Raw genomic sequence first — 17,941 nt, 5'->3', positions numbered from 1 at the left:
GTCAGTTTTCTCTTTCTTCTGTCCCACTCCCTCCCTCCTTCCCTCTCCCTACCCCTCCCTCATTACCCTCTCCCTTTCTCCTCAGAGAAGGGGAGGCCCCAGTGGATATCAACCCTCCTTGGCCTATCAAGTTGCAGTAGGCCTAGGCGCATCTTTTCCTACTGAGGCCAGGCAAGGCAGCCCAGTTACGTGAACCGGATCCAAAGGCAGCAGCAGCGTTAGAGACAGTCCCTGCTCCTGCTGTTAGGAATCCTCATGAAAACCAGGCTGCACATCTGTTACCCACGTATGGAGGGCCTAGGGAAAACACTTCTCTTTTCAGAGCTGGGGACATAGTTCTGGGGTAGAGTGCTTGCCTAACGTGTAAGGCTCTCGCCATTTTAAAGAATGTTGTCCCAGCGAGGTTCTAGTCACGCAGTGATGATTTCCAGAAATCTGTGTGTGTCTGCTTCTCAGCCATCCTCTCTTTTCCCAACAGGAAAGCCATCGAGGAATTGCTAAAGGAGGCAAAGCGTGGGAAAACCAGAGCAGAGACGATGGGGCCCATGGGCTGGTAAGGTCCCACATAACTCCCTCAAAACTTAACAAGCAGCAATAGCAGGGTCACCACAGGTCTGATGCCAGCCTCTAACTCTTGGCTGGAGATGACAGATGTGAATCGAGGTTATCAAACCTTGGGAGCTGCAGAAGTCACCCGCAGGCTGGTGTCAGAGAGGAGCGTTGCGGAGAGCTGGGTTTTGAGGAGCCCCAGCAAGGCCCAGTGGGCAGTGGGTCTGCGTAGACAGTGTGGGATGGAGTTGCTCTTTTATGTGGTTCACAAGGTCCTAAGATTTGGAGATATGTTTGCCCAAATAGCAGTGTTATACCTGCAATCATCACTTCAGCCAGTTGACCCAACATTTACCTTGGAGTTTCTGTACAAGCTAGAGTTTGTTCAAACTTCCTAATAAGAGTGGATGAGATGAGTCCAGGGGAAAGGCAGTTCTTGCCTGACAACCTAACTTTGATCCCGGGGACCCTCATGGCGGAAGGAGAGAACTGACTTCCTCAGGTTGTCCTCTGACCTCCACATACACACAAAATAAAACCTGAACTAATGCTGTGAGCAGAGGAAGAATTTAACCTTGTGACCTGGCAGATACTAAGTCAGGAGCTACTCCGTCAGTGCGCTGACACTGGGCTTTCCTTCCACTAAGCGTTCACCGCAGAGGGACCCCAGGGTCACAAGGCGGGACTGTGACGGAGGGAGGAGCAGGCACTTGGGTCCCGGGATAGCTTGTTTTCAGTTTTGTTTCTTTTCTCCCCTTTATGGAATGTTTTTCTTTTGATGTTTCCATACATGAATTCAATGAAATATGATCATATCTGCCTCCAGTTCCCCCCTCTAGCTCCACCCTCTACCCCACTGCTCCCCCTCCCAACTTATCTTTTTTTTTCAATAACCCACAAAGTCGCCAGTAAGTGCTGCCCGTGTGTGTGTGTGTGTGTGTGTGGGTGTGTGGGTGTGTGGGTGTGGGTGTGGAGGCATCCATTGGAGCATGGCAAACCTAACACTCAGAAAAGAGCACTTCTCTCCCTCCAGCACTGTCCGCATCCAGGAGCTGGGCGGCAGGGCACCGTGCCCAGAGCTCACCTACCCCATGGTGGACACTAGGGTCTTGGGTGGCTTGCTCTCCTGAGGGTCACTAGCTGCACAGCTGCTCCCGGGTCACGAGTGTGACAGCCATGTCATGTCCCGGAGGCGGCAGTTCACAGAACTCCTCCCCGCTTCTTAAGTTTTTACTTTTAAATATTTCTTATTTATTTTATGTGTGTGGGTGTTTTGCCTACTTGTATGTCTGTGCACTGGAGTTGCAGGCGGTGTTCGGGAGCTGGGAACAGAACTCTAGTCCTCTGCGGAAGCAGCCAATGCTGCACTTGTAGCCTGTTGTGAACAGCCTGACATGTCAAACCATGGTCTCCTCTACCAGAGCAGAGTGTGCTCCTGACCCCTGAGCGCTACCCCTCTACCACTTTGACCTTAAAATTCTGATCCTCCTGCCTCCACCTCCCAGTGCTAACATTCCAGGCACGTGTAGCTGGTCTCTAGCCCCAGCCAGGCAGGGCTCTGTTCACTATGCTACATTCTGGTCCTTTGCTTTGTAAATTTGGATTTTAAATGATGCATAGTTTTCTTAAATTAAAAAGCTAAATTAAATTTTAAAAAAGTTCCTAATTTCTAAAAATCAGGCAAAATAAGGCAAATAGAGCCAACTAAGCCATCGTGTGGGGTCTCTTGGCCCATGGGCACACAGAAAAGAAGTATTTCAAGTAATCTAAAATTTAACTATATTTCTAGGAGGACAAAAAAAAAAAAAGAAAGAAAGAAAGAAAAAGGCAAAGAACTTGTCTCCCCCATTGTGGTACTGATGCTGCTGCTGAAATTAAACCCCACAGCTGCCCATGGCTTCTGAGTCTGTCATTGGAAGTGAGGGTACTGCCATATTCCCTGCCCAATCTTATAGAACAGGGTGAGAGTAAAGGTCAGTCTACACAGAGCACCAGGATGTCAAGTATTAAAGATAACAGAGTCAGAAGTAAAAGCCTCATCTGCCATCCTAAATTTGAGTGGCCAATGTCTATGGGAAGCTGCGATGTATTGTTTTTTCAGATAACACTTGTTTTTAAGTTCTAAGACACAGAAAAGCCAGCCAGGTGGTGGTGGCCCACGCCTGTAATCCCAGCACTCTGGGAGGCAGAGGCGAGCGGATTTCTGAGTTCGAGGCCAGCCTGGTCTACAGAGTGAGCTCCAGGACAGCCAGGGCTATACAGAGAAACCCTGTCTTGAAAAAACCAAATCCAAAAAACCAAAACAAACAAACAAACAAACAAACAAAAAACACAGAAAAGCCCTGGAAATACTGAGTGTGCAGCCTTCAGCAGTAAGGCCCGGGGCCAGCCCGTAGGAAGGTAGGTGCTGTTTCTCACTGGAAGGAGACAGGGGTCCTTTGAGGGACCATTGCTCACGCAACTGAAGCAGTGCTCAGATAAGCCAGACTGCAGGGTTAGAGGCCCTAGTCTGGCCAGACGGCCGTCCCTTCTCATACCAGAATCTCCAATGCCTCAGGCTTCAGTGGTTCACTAGAACGTTCAACGTGGCTAGAAGCCGTTGTGCCCGTGGTCATAGGGCATTACTGGGGAGAGACACAGATTAAAAGCAAGGCAGGATAAGAGCCTAGAAGCACGGGATCTGGGAGGGTTCAGAGCCTGAAGGACTCAGAACATGCTGCCTCCCCACTTCAGTGAGGGGACTGGAGGGTTGCCAGCCCAGGAAGGGCCTACAATCTTCATGTGCAAAGTTTGTACTGTGGCCCCATTGTGTAGGTGTGGCTGACTGATTGATTACATGGCTGACTGATTGTTTACATGGCTGACTGATTGATTGCATGGTTGATTTTTTTTTTTTTTAAGTTTCCAGGTTGACCCGTATCACATGACCTAAAGCTCTCACCTTATACTAACACAGCTGATCTCTCCTGTGTGACCAGCCCTTCTCTAGCACCAGAGGGTGTGGCCGGCTCCACCCTCAACAAAGACATTTCTGTCACATATGATGTAGATTACTTTCCAGAAGTTGAGAGCAAAGATGAGCCCTCCCTTTAGGTCAAGCCAAACTCTTACTCCACAGGAACAAACACAGTAAGATCTGGAAAAGCTTGTCCTGCCAGAAGATGAAGAAACTATCAAAGACTAACAGAGGTTGGAAAGTCTCTGGCGCCAACCTGAAGTCAAAGAGAGAATAATTTGATCAAAAAACTGAAATTACAATGATTGAATTACCTAAAACATGTTGAAACCCTTAAGGTTGTGTAGTGGCTGCTTTCCTGTCAGCTTGATACAGCTAGTGCCATCCTTAAGGAGGGAACCTCAGCTGGGAAAATGCCTCTGTAAAACTGGGCTGTGGGCAAGCCTGCAAGGCATTTTCTTAATTGGTGATTGATGGAGGAGGGCCCAGTCCATTGTGGCCCTGGGTTCTATAAGAAAGCAGGCTGAGCAAGCCATGGGGAGCAAGCCAGTAAGCAGCACCCTCCATGGCCTCTGCGTCAGCTCCTGCCTCCAGGATCCTGCTCTGCTTGAGTTCCAGTTCTGACTTCTTCCAGTGATGGAAGTGTAAGCCAAATAAAATAAACCCTTTCCTCCCAACCTACTTTTGCTCACCGTATTTCATCCGCAGTGGTAACCCAACTAAGACAGGTTGTGAGAAATACCACACTACAAACCATAGTGGTCCCTCTGAAGAGTGCCAGGAACCCAAATCACTGATCACAAAACGTTCATGAAGAGGTTCAAATACATCTCAGCACTGCCAAATAACTGACAAAATAACACTTAAAAAAAAAGAGCTGCACTCACCAGGCGTGGTGGTGGCACAGACCTGTAAGCTCAGCACGTAGGAGACTGAAGCAGGCCGGAGAGTAAATTCCAGACCAGCCAAGCAGAATAGCAACTTCCAGACCACAAGATCACAGGGACATTAAAAGATGTCTCCAGGACCGAACAAACAAGCCGAGTACAAAGTCCTAGATTTAATTCCCAGCGCCTCCTCCCTCAAAAGCATTAACCCAGCAAGCGTACAATAGAGGTGTGGGGACAGAGTCTCACACTCCAGTGGTTCCGCTGGGTTTTCTGTGGGACTGCAGGTTGAACCCAGGGTCTGGTGCAGTTCTGTGCAAGCACTCTGCCACTGAGCCATAGCCTGACCCTGAATTGTGTAAGGCAAACAGTCCTGCTTAAGGAGAATTTCACTAGTGTAACTAGAGGACTAGGCGGTGAGCAGACACTTGGATCAGACTGGAAAATGCTCCTTAGTGACGTCTGCCAGGACTCGCCAGCAGAGTGAAAAGATCGCTAACCAAGTGAGGCGACGTGTAGAACATGCAGAAATGTAAAGTCATACACCATATCACATCCAGAATGTAAAGTCATACACCACATCCAGAAATGTAAAGTCATACACCACATCACATCCAGAATGTAAAGTCATACACCACATCACATCCAGAATGTAAAGTCATACACCACATCACATCCAGAATGTAAAGTCATACACCACATCACATCCAGAATGTAAAGTCATACACCACATCACATCCAGAATGTAAAGTCATACACCACACCACATCCAGAAATGTAAAGTCATACACCACATCACATCCAGAATGTAAAGTCATACACCACATCACATCCAGAATGTAAAGTCATACACCACATCACATCCAGAATGTAAAGTCATACACCTACTTTGAAAGCACTAGGCAGTTTCTCGTAAATGTACACTTACCATACAGAATCTTCAAGCAGATTACCAAAGAGAATTCAAAACAGAAATCTAGGGAGAACTTTGCACAATGGTGTTATTGCAGCTTTGTTTAATAAAGCTCCAAACAGAATGGTTGTGGTAAACTGCCGGGTGACTCTCAGCACAGCAGTGTATGGTTCCACTTACTGGACATTGGAACATAACAGACATCAGCGATTGTTGGAACCCAGGGACTAGAGGGCTCTGAGAATGTTCTGTGTCTTAACCGTGATAGAATCTGATTCTTGTATTGGTTGAAGCCCAGAAAAATAGTCATTTTAATAAATCAAACTGGATACTAGAGAGATGGATCAGTGGTTAGGCATACACTGGCTTCTAACCCTGGGTTTGCAGCACCCACATGGTGGCTCTCATGAAATGCCAGGTGGTAGGGGGTGGCACATTCTCCTGGTCTCTACAGGTGGTAGGGGGTGGCACACTCTCCTGGTCTCTACAGGTGGTAGGGGGTGGCACACTCTCCTGGTCTCTATAGGTGGTAGGGGGTGGCACACTCTCCTGGTCTCTACAGGTGGTAGGGGGTGGCACACTCTCCTGGTCTCTACAGGTGGTAGGGGTTGGCACACTCTCCTGGTCTCTACAGGTGGTAGGGGGTGGCACACTCTCCTGGTCTCTATAGGTGGTAGGGGGTGGCACACTCTCCTGGTCTCTACAGGTGGTAGGGGGTGGCACACTCTCCTGGTCTCTATAGGCACCAGGTATGTACACAGGTGTACAAACTCTGATGTAAGCAAGCACGCATACATATAAAATGAATCTTTTATAAAGAGACAAACATATGTAAATTTTATGCAAATTATGCCATAGCAAAACCTGTTTTGAAAGAGGGAGGCTGGGTACATAGCTCAGTGCTACAGCACTTGCCTAGCACACACAAAGTTCTGTGTTTGATTCCCCAGGACAGCAGAAACATTTATCAGTTCAGTCTTTGACTGATTGTGTAAAGACTGCTGAGTCTGTCAGCGAGAGGGGGTGGAGCACGCCCTGAGGTCTCTACTGTTGCAGTAAAGCACCGTGAACCTAAGCGGCCTGGGGAGGAGAGAGTTTGTTTCTTCTTACTGCTCTCAGCCACTCTTATCACAGCGGGGAATGAGGGCAGGAGCCCAGGCAGGGCAGGAGCCTGCAGGCGGGGCTGATGCAGAGGCCACAGAGGGTGCTACCTATGGCCTGCTCCTCCCGACTTAGCCTGCTTTCTTACAGAACCCAGGACCACACCAGAGGTGGCCCCACCCATGGTGAGCTGGACCCCCCCCACATCAACCATTAATCAAGAAAATGCCCTCCAGACTTGCCTACAGCTGGTCCTATGGCTGCATTTCTCAGTTGCCGTTCCCTTTGAGATAGTGCTAGCTGGGAAAGGCGCTTTCTGCTGAATATTGGTTTGTGACAAACCCAACCATATTCGTGATTATTGCTCATGGTGCTGGGGATAAAGCCTGTGTGTGGCCTCACACTGTGCTAGGCAAACTCTCTTCACAAGAAGCTGCAACACACACACACACACACACACACACACACCGAGAGAGAGACAGAGAGAGAAGACATCTTGGTCAAGACCCTGAGCTAGGGTCTGGTCAGTCTCTAGTTAGAACTACTACAGGGGGCAGAGGGGCATTTTAAATGACATCAAAGATTGCAGTCCCAGCATCCAAGATGTCAGGTTTTTACAGATCAAGAAATGCAGTGCCTTTAACAAATGAATTACAAGGAGAAAAGAAGGATCCTGTGAATTAATAGATTTGAGGCACATCAAATAAGATCCTTCTTTAAAATAACTGTCAGGAGGCTGGAGAGATGGCTCAGCAGTTAAGAGCACTTGCCACTCTCCCAGAGGACCTGGGGTCAGTTCCCAGCACTACATGGCAGCAAACCCACAATCATCCTAGCTCCAGATCAGGGATCTGATGCCCACCTCTGGCCTCTCAGACACCAAGCGCACACGTGCTCATAGACATACATGCAGACAGAGCATTCATGCATGAAAATAAATAAATTTTTAAAACTTTTAAAAGTAAAATAACTATGAAAAGACATGTGAGGGCGGGGGGGGGGGTGGCTGGCTCAGATGTGCAGGCACTTGCCTTGCAAGCATGAGGACCTGAGTTCAAGTCCCAGAACCAACCCATGAAAAAAATGCTAGGTTTGACAGTGGGTGCTTGTGATTCTGGGGCTGGGTGGCTGTGTAGTAACCGACCTGCTGACCTGCCTGGGATGTGACTGAGCAGCGGGTGGGAGGGAGGGCAGCACAGATGAGGTCAGCAGGTCGATTATTGGGAAGGAGATCACTCAGTCTCTATGGCGATGGGGTTTACGGACTTGCTGCTTGCCAGTGGGTAGTTCCTGTGCCCAGGCATGGGAAAGAGTTAAGGAGACTTGTTTTTCTGGCCTTTGGCTTTTTCATGCTCTGGTGGATAGACAAACAGGAGGTGATCTCGGCTGAGTGAGGAGGCTGGGAGGAGTATGTGTGTGTCGCAGATAAGCCCTTTGCGATATTTCAGAACCGCAGAAATCCAGACTTTCTTTCACTTTATGCTTCAAATTGACAGGGCCCAGAGAAGTTCCCTGAGGCCCCCACCCCGCCCCCAGCTGAGTCTGCCGAGGGGCTCCTGTGCCAAGCCACGGCTCTTCCCTTAGTGCCGGATAACTCACCAGCACAGTGCTCACTGGCCCGGTGGCCACGGTCCTCTCCTGTCTGCAGTGAGGGTGAACCGGGGCCCTGAGCGTGCTGCTGTACAGGTGGCCCATGTGCTGCGGCCCTGGGGCCTTCAGGCAAACCTTCCTATGCCCACCCGCTTCTGTTCCCCTCAGTACCAGCAAACCTTCCTATGCCCACCCGCTTCTGTTCCCCTCAGTACCAGCAAACCTTCCTATGCCCACCCGCTTTTGTTCCCCTCAGTACCAGCAAACCTTCCTATGCCCACCCGCTTCTGTTCCCCTCAGTACCAGCAAACCTTCCTATGCCCACCCGCTTTTGTTCCCCTCAGTACCAGCAAACCTTCCTATGCCCACCCGCTTCTGTTCCCCTCAGTACCAGCAAACCTTCCTATGCCCACCCGCTTTTGTTCCCCTCAGTACCAGCAAACCTTCCTATGCCTACCCGCTTTTGTTCCCCTCAGTGCCCTCCTACACAGCAGAGATCCGCCCACTGAGAGCCCGGTTTGTCTTCGTTGCCCGGGCCAAGTATAATGTCCCGCAGATAGAGGTTTTGAAAATAGTAAGTGCTTTTATATATTCATTCTGACATAGGCACACATACATCCACTGTTTCACAGTACTTTTAGGTACAGTCTTGGGGACACGGTAAGCCTCAGGAGTGTGTAAGTAATTAAGGAGGTTCATTTCTCAGATGGCCACATGCTGAGGCATTTGATTGCCAGATTGTAAATGCACTACCACGGGTGATTTCAGTAGCTGTGGCGGCATTAAACAACAACACGAGCTGTAATCAACCATAGCTTCGAGATAAATATCACCTCACTGCACGGAGGGCCTGCCTCTGCCCCGCCCTTCCATCCATTCTAGACTTTAGTCTCTAGGCTTGTAGTCTCCATAGTGCAAAGGGGGTGTGTGGAGCAGAAGATGGCCTGCCCTCGCTGGTGTGGGTGGCTCTGTGCAGAATTGGGGCAGTGAGACACTCTGCACTCAGCTTGCTCCTGTCTGTCTGTTTGTCTGTCTGTCTGTCTGCTACAGAGATAACGGGACTCAGCGCTCGCCAGGGCCTGTCGTGCTGTGTGTACTCACTATTGTGATTATAAAAAGATAAAGGGATATCAGAATATGTTTTATAGGGGTGTGGTGGGGTGTGGGGGAAGGGGGTGCCTCAGCAGGCCCATGCCGAGGCATCCCTTCCCCCTGAGGGACCAGCCACACAACAGTATAGTATAGACTAGAGCTCATTCAGGGCATGGGCAGGGGGGTTAAGAGGGTAGTAAAGGCAGAGAGAGGGAGAGAGTAGGGAAGGAGAGGCCGGCCATGACCACATGGAGAGAGCGGGGAAGGGAAGGCAGAGAGAGAGGAGCCCAAGAGGGTAAGAGAGAAGCAAGCAGGAGACAGGAGTGGGAGAGGAAGAAGGAGGGGACAGGCAGCCCCTTTATAGTAGGCCAGGCCTACCTGGCTGTTGTCAGGGAGCTATGGGGTGGAGTTCAGACAGACTGCTAACACTCAGAGTCAGTCAGTGCCTCTTTGCCCTGACATTGTCCATGTTGTGACTGACTGTCCTGTGTCCCTGAGTGGCCTCTGCTCATCTGCTGGAAGGAACCTCAGCTTTAAGCGCACTGACGCACTGCGGCCTGTGGTTGCTTCCCTCCTTGCTGGTAGCTAGACACTTAGGCTGTGGTGAGTTTTCCCCAAATGGCCATCGCCGGGCTGTGGTGTGACTGTAGAGTCTAATGAGGTAGCACTGTAATGTTCAGGTATGGGGCCATTGCGTCACCCTTCCAGAGTCTTGTTGTATGGCCTTGACTGACCTGGCACTGGAATTGTTATGTACCTCATGCTGGTCTCAGAATCATGACAGTCCTCCTGCCCCAGCACTACATGGTGAGGAAATCCAGGAGCTGGGTCTGTGGGACCTACATTCTTTTGTACTGATCTGGTTAGCGGGGAGGGAATTTAACTCTCGCATTTATGATGTCTTCTTCTCTCTTTACGTCCACAGGATGAAGTGTCCTCTTGCTGGTACAAATAAAAGATTCCTAATTAACACAATTAAGAACACATTGCCCTCCCATAAAGAGCAAGACCATGAACAAAAAGAGGGCGGTAAGGAGCCTGGGAACAGCCAAGACCAGAAGGAGACAAGTGGGAAGAAGCACAGAAGCCACGCCTACAAGCGCAGCCTCCACTCGGCCCGCGGCTCGGTGGGCTGCTCTCCCCCAAGGAAGCGGGCCTCCCGGGACAAGTGCGACCCGCGGCCGAGCAGGCGATGAGATGGAGACGGGCCAGCCCAGCCCTGCACCTGCCACTGGGACAGCAAGGAGGAGGGGAGGTGGCGGGCTGGCACCTGAGAGTGACTTTCTCCGTGGGTCCTTTGTTCTAAGGTGGCTGTTGGTACTGTGTTGTTGTTCTTATTGCTGTTATTGTTGTTAACAGGAAAAGAAAACTTTACTAAAACAAATCTTACCTACCTTCTCCTGAAGGCGTGGCGGGGAGAGCAAGCCGAGACCGCACTGCCCCGCGCGTCCACGTTGCCCTCATCCTACCTTACTCGCAAGTTCCTTTTAAAACAAGCAGTTTTAGAATTTGAGATTTTGAGGTTGTTAAAAACTCCTAGTTTTTTGATGTACTGCACTTTTGTGGTCATTTCCCAGAATTTCTCAAAAAAATAAATAAAATACTTAGAAACGCTGTGCTTTCCTCTTCGGGGTATCCAATGCTAAGCTCACAGTCAGAGGAGCTCGGCCCCGCCACCCTCGTGGTTTCTGAGTGACTGGAGTGAGGATTCCTCACGCAGCTTTGGGCCTCGTGCTCGCAGAGGGTCAGAGAATGGCTCTCCTCTCATTCCATTCTCAAGCTCAACCCTTAGATGAGGTGGGGTTCTGTACTTAGGGTTAAATCTAACTGGTGTGGGTGGTTCTGTTAAAGAACTCGCAGTAGTTTCACAGTTATTTTACAGCAGCTGACAAGCCCGTCCACTTGTGCTGATCTTTGCAAGCAGGCATGGCTGTACTCCAGAAGATGGTGGCTGTCAGCTGAGAATAAGGCCACACAAGGGGAGACCCGCATGCGCCTTGCACTCAGTCCTATAGCCCGGGAAGGAGTCGTCCCTGTTTTCAGCCAGCCATGGCTCCCTTGGACAAACAGCCACAAGAGCGCTGCCCCAAACGCCGGCCTGGGGATGCTGGTCATAGCTACAGCAGTGTGGTACTTACTGAGAACAACCTTTGCTTCTCCAGAACATTTTGGGCCCCTCCCCCAAGGGTTCCAACCTTCCTTATCAGTGGTCTGTCTAGTTAATGGCTGCAGAGTCTCTCATTTTCATTTAAAAACAACAAAATCAAAAAAAAAAAAAGCTTGTTCCCATGAGATGGCTCCCTAGGTGGGAAAAGTTGCTTGCCACAAAGCCAGAGCCAGTGATGTGAGTTCAATCCCTAGAACCCACTGAGGAGAGAGCCAACTCCTGCAGGCTGCCTCTGATCTCCATGTGCACGTGCGTGTACACATGTGCACGCACACAGTTACCTTCGTGCACACACATAACACCCTGACTTCTGTGTGTGTGCATGTGCACACACACAAAACACTCTGACTTCTATGTGTGTGCACATATACAGACACACACTAAATAGATAAATTTAAAGAATCTCTTAAAATTCAAAAATGTCAATTTAACAGATTCTTATGTAATGACTCAAATGCGAGCATCTCAGAAATACAACCAAAAGACTTAACATCTGAAATGCGTTAAATGGGGATTAATGGCAAATGAGACATGTGTTAAGATAACAGTAATTGACACTGCTCAGTATAAACAAAATAGTTGGACTGAAAAAAATAGTGGACCAATGTAAATTCTGAAGACCAAGTACACTCATAGTTGGTGTCTGTAATGACAGGAAGAAGTCAAGAAAAATGTGTGCAGAAATACTGACAAAAGTTTTCCAAATATAACAAAACCTAAGCCAACTTGATGGCTCACACCCATCATTCTAATACTTTGGAAAATGAGGCAGGATTGCAGTGAGTTCAGGACCAGCCAGTCTGAGCTACATAGTGAGTTCTAGGTCTGCCCTGGGCTATAAGTGAGACACTGTCTCAAACCAAAATAAATAAAACTGTAAATGCACACACAAACACAAAAAGCTCCACAAACTCTAAGACTAAGAAACACAAAGACATGAAGAAAGCTACAGCAAGACACACGTGATGGACGACCCTGCTTGTCAGCTGGATAGATTAAGAGGTGCCCAGGACATTAATAAAGCACACCTCTGTGTGTATCTGGGAGGGTGTTCCCAGAGACGATTGATTATAGCGGGGAACTATTGATGTGGGTTGGGCCATCCTATAGCTGGGGACCCAAACAAGAAAGGGGTACACAGCAGGAAAGGAGAAAAACACAGAGCACACAGACAGGCATGCCCATCTAGTCTCAGACGCTCTCTGTGTCTCCTAAAGTTCTGCTGTTTGAATAGCATATCACATCTAAGAATTAGCCTCAGTCTCTGAGGAGGCTGTGAGCCTGCTGTTGGAACTGAGGCCATGGAGGCTCTCGGAGGTGGCCTGGGTGTGCTTTGTAGTTTTGAGCCTTTTTGGAGGCCGGAACTGAAATCTGATCAAAGGCAGTTGATGTCAGGTGGGCACGAGTTAGACTTCCTCATCAGCAAGCTGGCTTGCTAAAGTGATCAGCTTGAGAAGCACCGGGGAGAATCTCGACACTTACCTCTGGCTATGTATGTATGTGTGTGTATGTGTGTGTGTGGGTGGGGGGGGTCTAGAAAGAGTTAACTAAGAGATAAAGATGCTCCCTGAACCATCCCACAGGCTAGGAACCTAGAGAGAATAAAAGTAGGCAAAGGCGAAAGCTTTGGGTACAGAAACCAATCCAAACCGTGCTTTCCTTACTTACAAGGTCTCGCTCAGTTATCTCATCACAAGACCAAAAAGTCTGGTTAACACGCTTGGCTAAAACCCAAACCGCTTTAAACCACTGGTAAAGAGACATGAAAAACAGCCAGAAGACATTACCATTCAGGAAAACAATGCAGAAGAACGCCCATGGCTGGATGTGGTGGCTCATACAAGAAACCTCGGGAGACCTTGTATAGTCGGGAACAGAACCATGAGGCTGACGTCAGCCTGAGGCACATAGAGTGAGTTCCAGGCCAGCCTGGCTACACAGTGAGGTCGTGTCTTAAGACAAGCAAACACAAAACGTCATCAGTACAAGCGAAACCAGAAGAGGCTGAGAGTCAGTACAGAACGTGGCACCCCGAGAAGAACTTTCAAAGCAAAATGGCTTTGCTAATGTCCTCGTGTTTGGTCCTCAGCATCCTTGCCTGCCATTGCACACAAAAGGTGTCACAGGTCGGCCCCAGGCTGCAGCTGTCACAAGCCCTTGTGACTTGTGGGGGAAAGTACTGAGGAGAACCACAGAGAGGCACTGTAGTCTCGGGATTCTTTTTTTTTTTTTTTTACATGCCTTTTTTTAAAAAAAGGTTCTTTTTGTTACAAAAGTTACACATTTTTATCTCTAAGAGACAAAAAGAAGACAAATGTATAAGTCAAACTCTTTATTTGATTTTTAAGCAACAAATTCTTAGTACTTTCTTTATAGATGGGCTCTCATCTATCCCAGACTAACCAAAAAGTCTAGTTAAGGATGACCTTGAATTTATAACCCTCCTGCCTCCACTTCCTGGGTGATGGGATTACAGACACACACCACCACACCTGGTTTATGCAATGTTGAGGGTCAATCCCAGGGCTCTATGCATGCCCTACCAGCTGAGCTACACTGCCTTGCATATGATTCCAGAGGGTCCGGCCAAGTGCCATGTGTAGTTCAAGAAAACTTAGCAAATAGAGTAATTTAAACTCTTGATTTGAAGTACACCTGCTTTTCTATATAGAAGACACTATAGCATCTTCGAGAACTATTGGCTAAGGACCAAGTAGCTACCAGAATTTTAAGTTTACTTTGAGAGCCAGGTGGGTGGTGTACTCCTTAAATCCCAACACTTGGGAGGCAGGTGGATCTCTGTTAGTTCGAAGACAGCCCAGTGTAAATAGTGGGTTCCTGGACAGCCAGAATTACAGAGAGAGACCCTGGTGGATGGAGAGGTTAGCTGCAGGTCCAGAGAGATGGCTTAGAGGTTGAAAGCACTGGTTGTTCTTTCAGAAGGTCTCAATTAATTCTCAGCACCCAGGCAGCTCACGACTACCTATAACTCCAGCTTCAGGATGACCCCTTGTGGTGTCTAGAGGCACTGCACACATGTGGTGCACATATAGACCAGAAGGTAGGCTCACAGGTGGTCCCATTATACCCACACACACACATCTCACCCACACCCATGCACAAACACATGCACATCACATTTGTGCACACACACAGTAATAATAAGTTAACATGAAAAGTCAAAGCAGTACAATTCTACTTCCTGCTACCAGTTTTACAGTGATAGCCACACACACACACACACACACACACACACACACACAATGTGAATTAGGGGGCTGGAGAGCTGGCTCCATATTTAAGAACATTGGCTGCTCTTCCAGAAGATCTGAGTTCAATTCCCAACATCCACATGGTGGCTCACAGACATCTGTAACTTCAGTTCCAGGGTATCTGACATTTTCTGTGGTGTCTGCGGGCACCAGGCATGTGATACATAGACATACATACAAATAAACATAGAACACTTGTACAAATAAACAAATCTAAAAAAATTTTAAGAGTAAATTACATTAAATTCTCAACAAGGACTTTTTTTTTTAAGTTTTTATTTTTGTAGCTGTCTTCAGACACACCAGAAGAGGGCATCGGATCCCATTACAGATGGTTGTGAGCCACCATGTGGTTGCTGGGACTTGAACTCAGGACCTCTGGAAGAGCAGTCAGCGGTCTTAACCGCTGGGCCATCTCTCCAGCTCCTCGACAAGGACTTTTAAAGAGAACAGGGAGAAGGTTGTCTAACAATGATGGTGAAGAAGACACAAGTAAAGCTATAAATGAATTCAAAGAGGATGCAAATAAATAGCTGAACGGAAGAAAGCAATACAGGATAAGAGAAAAGAACTCAGTAAAGGCAACACTGAAAGCACACGTTGAAAGCTTAGAAATACGAGACACCATAGATGGCTTCCTCATAGAACAGATAGAGTGGAGGAGGGGTTATGAAAGATGGGAGATATGTGAATTAAGAAAACAAGACACACTAAAACCCGTGATAGCAGTCCTAAGAGAGATATGTACAGCTATAAGTACCTTTATACCTTTATTTAAAAAAAAAAATAATACGGGCGGTGGTGGCACACGCCTTTAATCCCAGTACTTAGGAGGCAGAAGCAGGCAGATTTCTGAGTTCGAGACCAGCCTGGTCTACAGAGTGAGTTCCAGGACAGCCAGGGCTACACAGAGAAACCCTGTCTCGAAAAAAAAAAAAGAAAAGAAAAGAAAAAGAATTTTTTTTTTTTTTTTTTTTTTTAGCTATTAAGCAGGGGAGTTAACTTTGGGGGCCAACATATCATTGTGCCTTCAAAATATCCTCTTCCTCTGTTTCAGCTAAAGCCTTTTAGAAAACTGAACAGAACCAGTGCTCACAGCCTTGAGGTTGAAAACCTGCTGAGGAGTTCCAGGTCTGTGGGATGGGGTGTTGTAAAGGTCTGGGAAACTAAAGAAGACACCCAGGGCCACAGGTAGATGTTACCTAGACTGTGTAGCTATGTAGGAATAAAGATGCCAGCAGGTACCCAGGCACACATGGTCATAGGCACACACACACACACACACACACACACACACACACACACACACACAAGCTGTAAGGAGGTAGACAGGCCTACAGACAGACAGACAGACAGACAGACGCAGGTGGCAAAGGCTCTGCCTGAAGGCCATACTTAGACAAAACCCACACAAAAGTGGCACTCTGTCAGGATAATTACCTCACTGTTTACCTTGAAGGCTCCCTGGACCCCCCCCCCCTTCGGCCATTATTAAGTGACTCGAGGTCTCCAGATGTGCAGAGTCAATCCAATTTTAGCTGACTCATACGCCATGTCTCTAAGTACCCCGGGGTTGTCTAAACAACCTGGCCTGTGTGTACTTCTGTTCTTTACACTGATGGGTTTGCCATCTTCCCTTCTCACACTTTAATCCCAAACTGAGCCTCCTCAAGAACACGCCCACTCGGCTGACAGGGCTTATGAGCAGCCCCATCCAAACCCCACCTACCTTTAGCTAAGACGCATGTCCAAGAAGTTGTATGCCCCTACCCCCTCCAGTCCCCATAGGTGGGAACGGACCTTTACCTGCGTCCTGGCACCAGTGAGGGTTCCTCACCACCCTTGCCTGGTTCATAGGCGATGGTTTCATGGCACAAGAAGCAAACTGAGAAAACCTGAGGTGACTGCCCCATCCCCCACCCCCCTCATGATCAGGTCCTAATATGAATATTCTTGGAGAAAACCTGGATTCTTCTCTTTGTCTGAGCAAAGCTGTGTCCGTGCACGGCTGCATGTTCCTTTGGGCAAGCACCAGGATGAGACAGCCTTCATCATTCAAGGGGAGCTGGCCTTTTAAAGGGTATAGTCATGCTCCTTCCCCAGGCCTCGGCCAATTGTCAGGTTTGAGCTCAGAAGCTGGGGAAGGAGGATCATGAGGGACTGGGGACTTAAAAAAAAGATGCAGGGAGCCCAAGTAGATTCACTATACATCATTCTGCCTGGGTGAGGGCACCCATTATTAGTCTCTCAAGGGCATATTTATCACACACACACACACACACACACACACACACACACACACAAAGGGAATATTAATCACACAAAAGTGGCATCTTACCAGAAATATCTATATAGTGAATCGCATCCTAGACATAGTTATGGCTAATCTGTGCTTCCCTGGATATCTGGTAGCTGCTGTTTTGGCTAACTTATTCTGGAAATCCACACTTGCACCCACATTGTCTAAGCCTTTCTACGGCCCTTGAAGCTTTTATTATTCCTATCACCAATACACACAGTCCTGTAACTACCACTGCAATTGCAAGCCAGCAGGATCCTGCTATCTGTCAGTGTAGTGGCTGTTCCTGGTTGTCAACTTGACTATATCTGGAATGAACTACATCCAGAATTGGAAGGCTCACCTGTGATCCTGATCTGGAGGCTGGGAGATACAAGTTTCTGACCTGGATCTTGGCTCGGAGATCTTGAAGCATAGTGGCTATGAATTCCAGAACATTATGACAAGGAGATCTCCGAGTTCAAGATCATCTGGGATTAAAGGCATGGAGGCACACTTTAATCTGGGCCACAACCTCTGCTGGAGGCCTCCATAAGGTCATTGGAAGAAGGAAGATTTACTCTCTCTTCTTTGCCTACTTTCCTCGTGGGACTGAGCAACTACTAGACCCTTGGACTTCCATCCACAGCTGCTGTTGACCATTGTTAGGGAGTTGGACTATAGACTGTAAGTCATCAACAAATTCCCTTACTATATAGAGACTACACATACGTTCTGTGACTCTAGAGAAACCTGACTAACACAGTCAGCAAAAACATTGCAAACCTTAATTTTGCAAAGCAAATTAAAAATCAAGTGGGCTGGGTAGTGGTAGCCCACACCTTTAATCCTAGCACTCAGGAGGCAGAGGCAGGAAGATCTCATGATTTTGAGCCAGCCTGGTCTACAGAGCTAGTTTCAGAACAGCTAGGACTACAGAGAGAACCCCTGTCATGAAAAGCAAAAGTACAAAATAAAATATATAAAAATAAAAGTCAACTAAGAGAATCTGTGTTAGTCAGATTGTGATATTTCAACAAATCACTCACGGCAGCTAACTTTATAAAACAAGAGTTTATGCCGGGTGGTGGTGGCGCACGCCTGTAATCCCAGCACTTGGTAGGCAGAAGCAGGTG

General features: G+C 48.0%; 1 protein-coding gene and 1 long non-coding RNA gene across 3 annotated transcripts in view; both read left to right on the top strand.

The window, feature by feature from the left end:
• Positions 1–10,702, top strand: part of Polr1d (RNA polymerase I and III subunit D) — a 35,595-nt gene extending 24,893 nt beyond the window's left edge. Inside the window, exons 2-3 of the mRNA XM_052168355.1 lie at positions 479–553; positions 10,014–10,702. Of these exons, the coding sequence (XP_052024315.1) occupies positions 479–553; positions 10,014–10,284 (346 nt within the window). The 3' untranslated portion in view covers positions 10,285–10,702. The remainder of the gene's footprint in view (positions 1–478; positions 554–10,013) is intronic.
• On the top strand, positions 2,412–7,379 carry LOC127672921 (uncharacterized). 2 transcript variants are annotated; one of them, XR_007975040.1, is made up of 3 exons: positions 2,412–5,723; positions 5,760–5,795; positions 5,832–7,379. It is a non-coding gene; the product is annotated as an uncharacterized LOC127672921 (long non-coding RNA). The 2 variants fall into 2 exon arrangements; XR_007975041.1 differs by having other exon boundaries at positions 2,412–5,795; positions 5,832–5,903; positions 5,976–7,379.
• Positions 10,703–17,941: the final 7,239 nt, after the last annotated feature.

The sequence above is a fragment of the Apodemus sylvaticus genome, chromosome 22, assembly GCF_947179515.1.
Source record: "Apodemus sylvaticus chromosome 22, mApoSyl1.1, whole genome shotgun sequence".
NCBI classification, from domain to species: domain Eukaryota; kingdom Metazoa; phylum Chordata; class Mammalia; order Rodentia; family Muridae; genus Apodemus; species Apodemus sylvaticus.
This window is presented reverse-complemented; position numbering and strand designations above follow the sequence as displayed.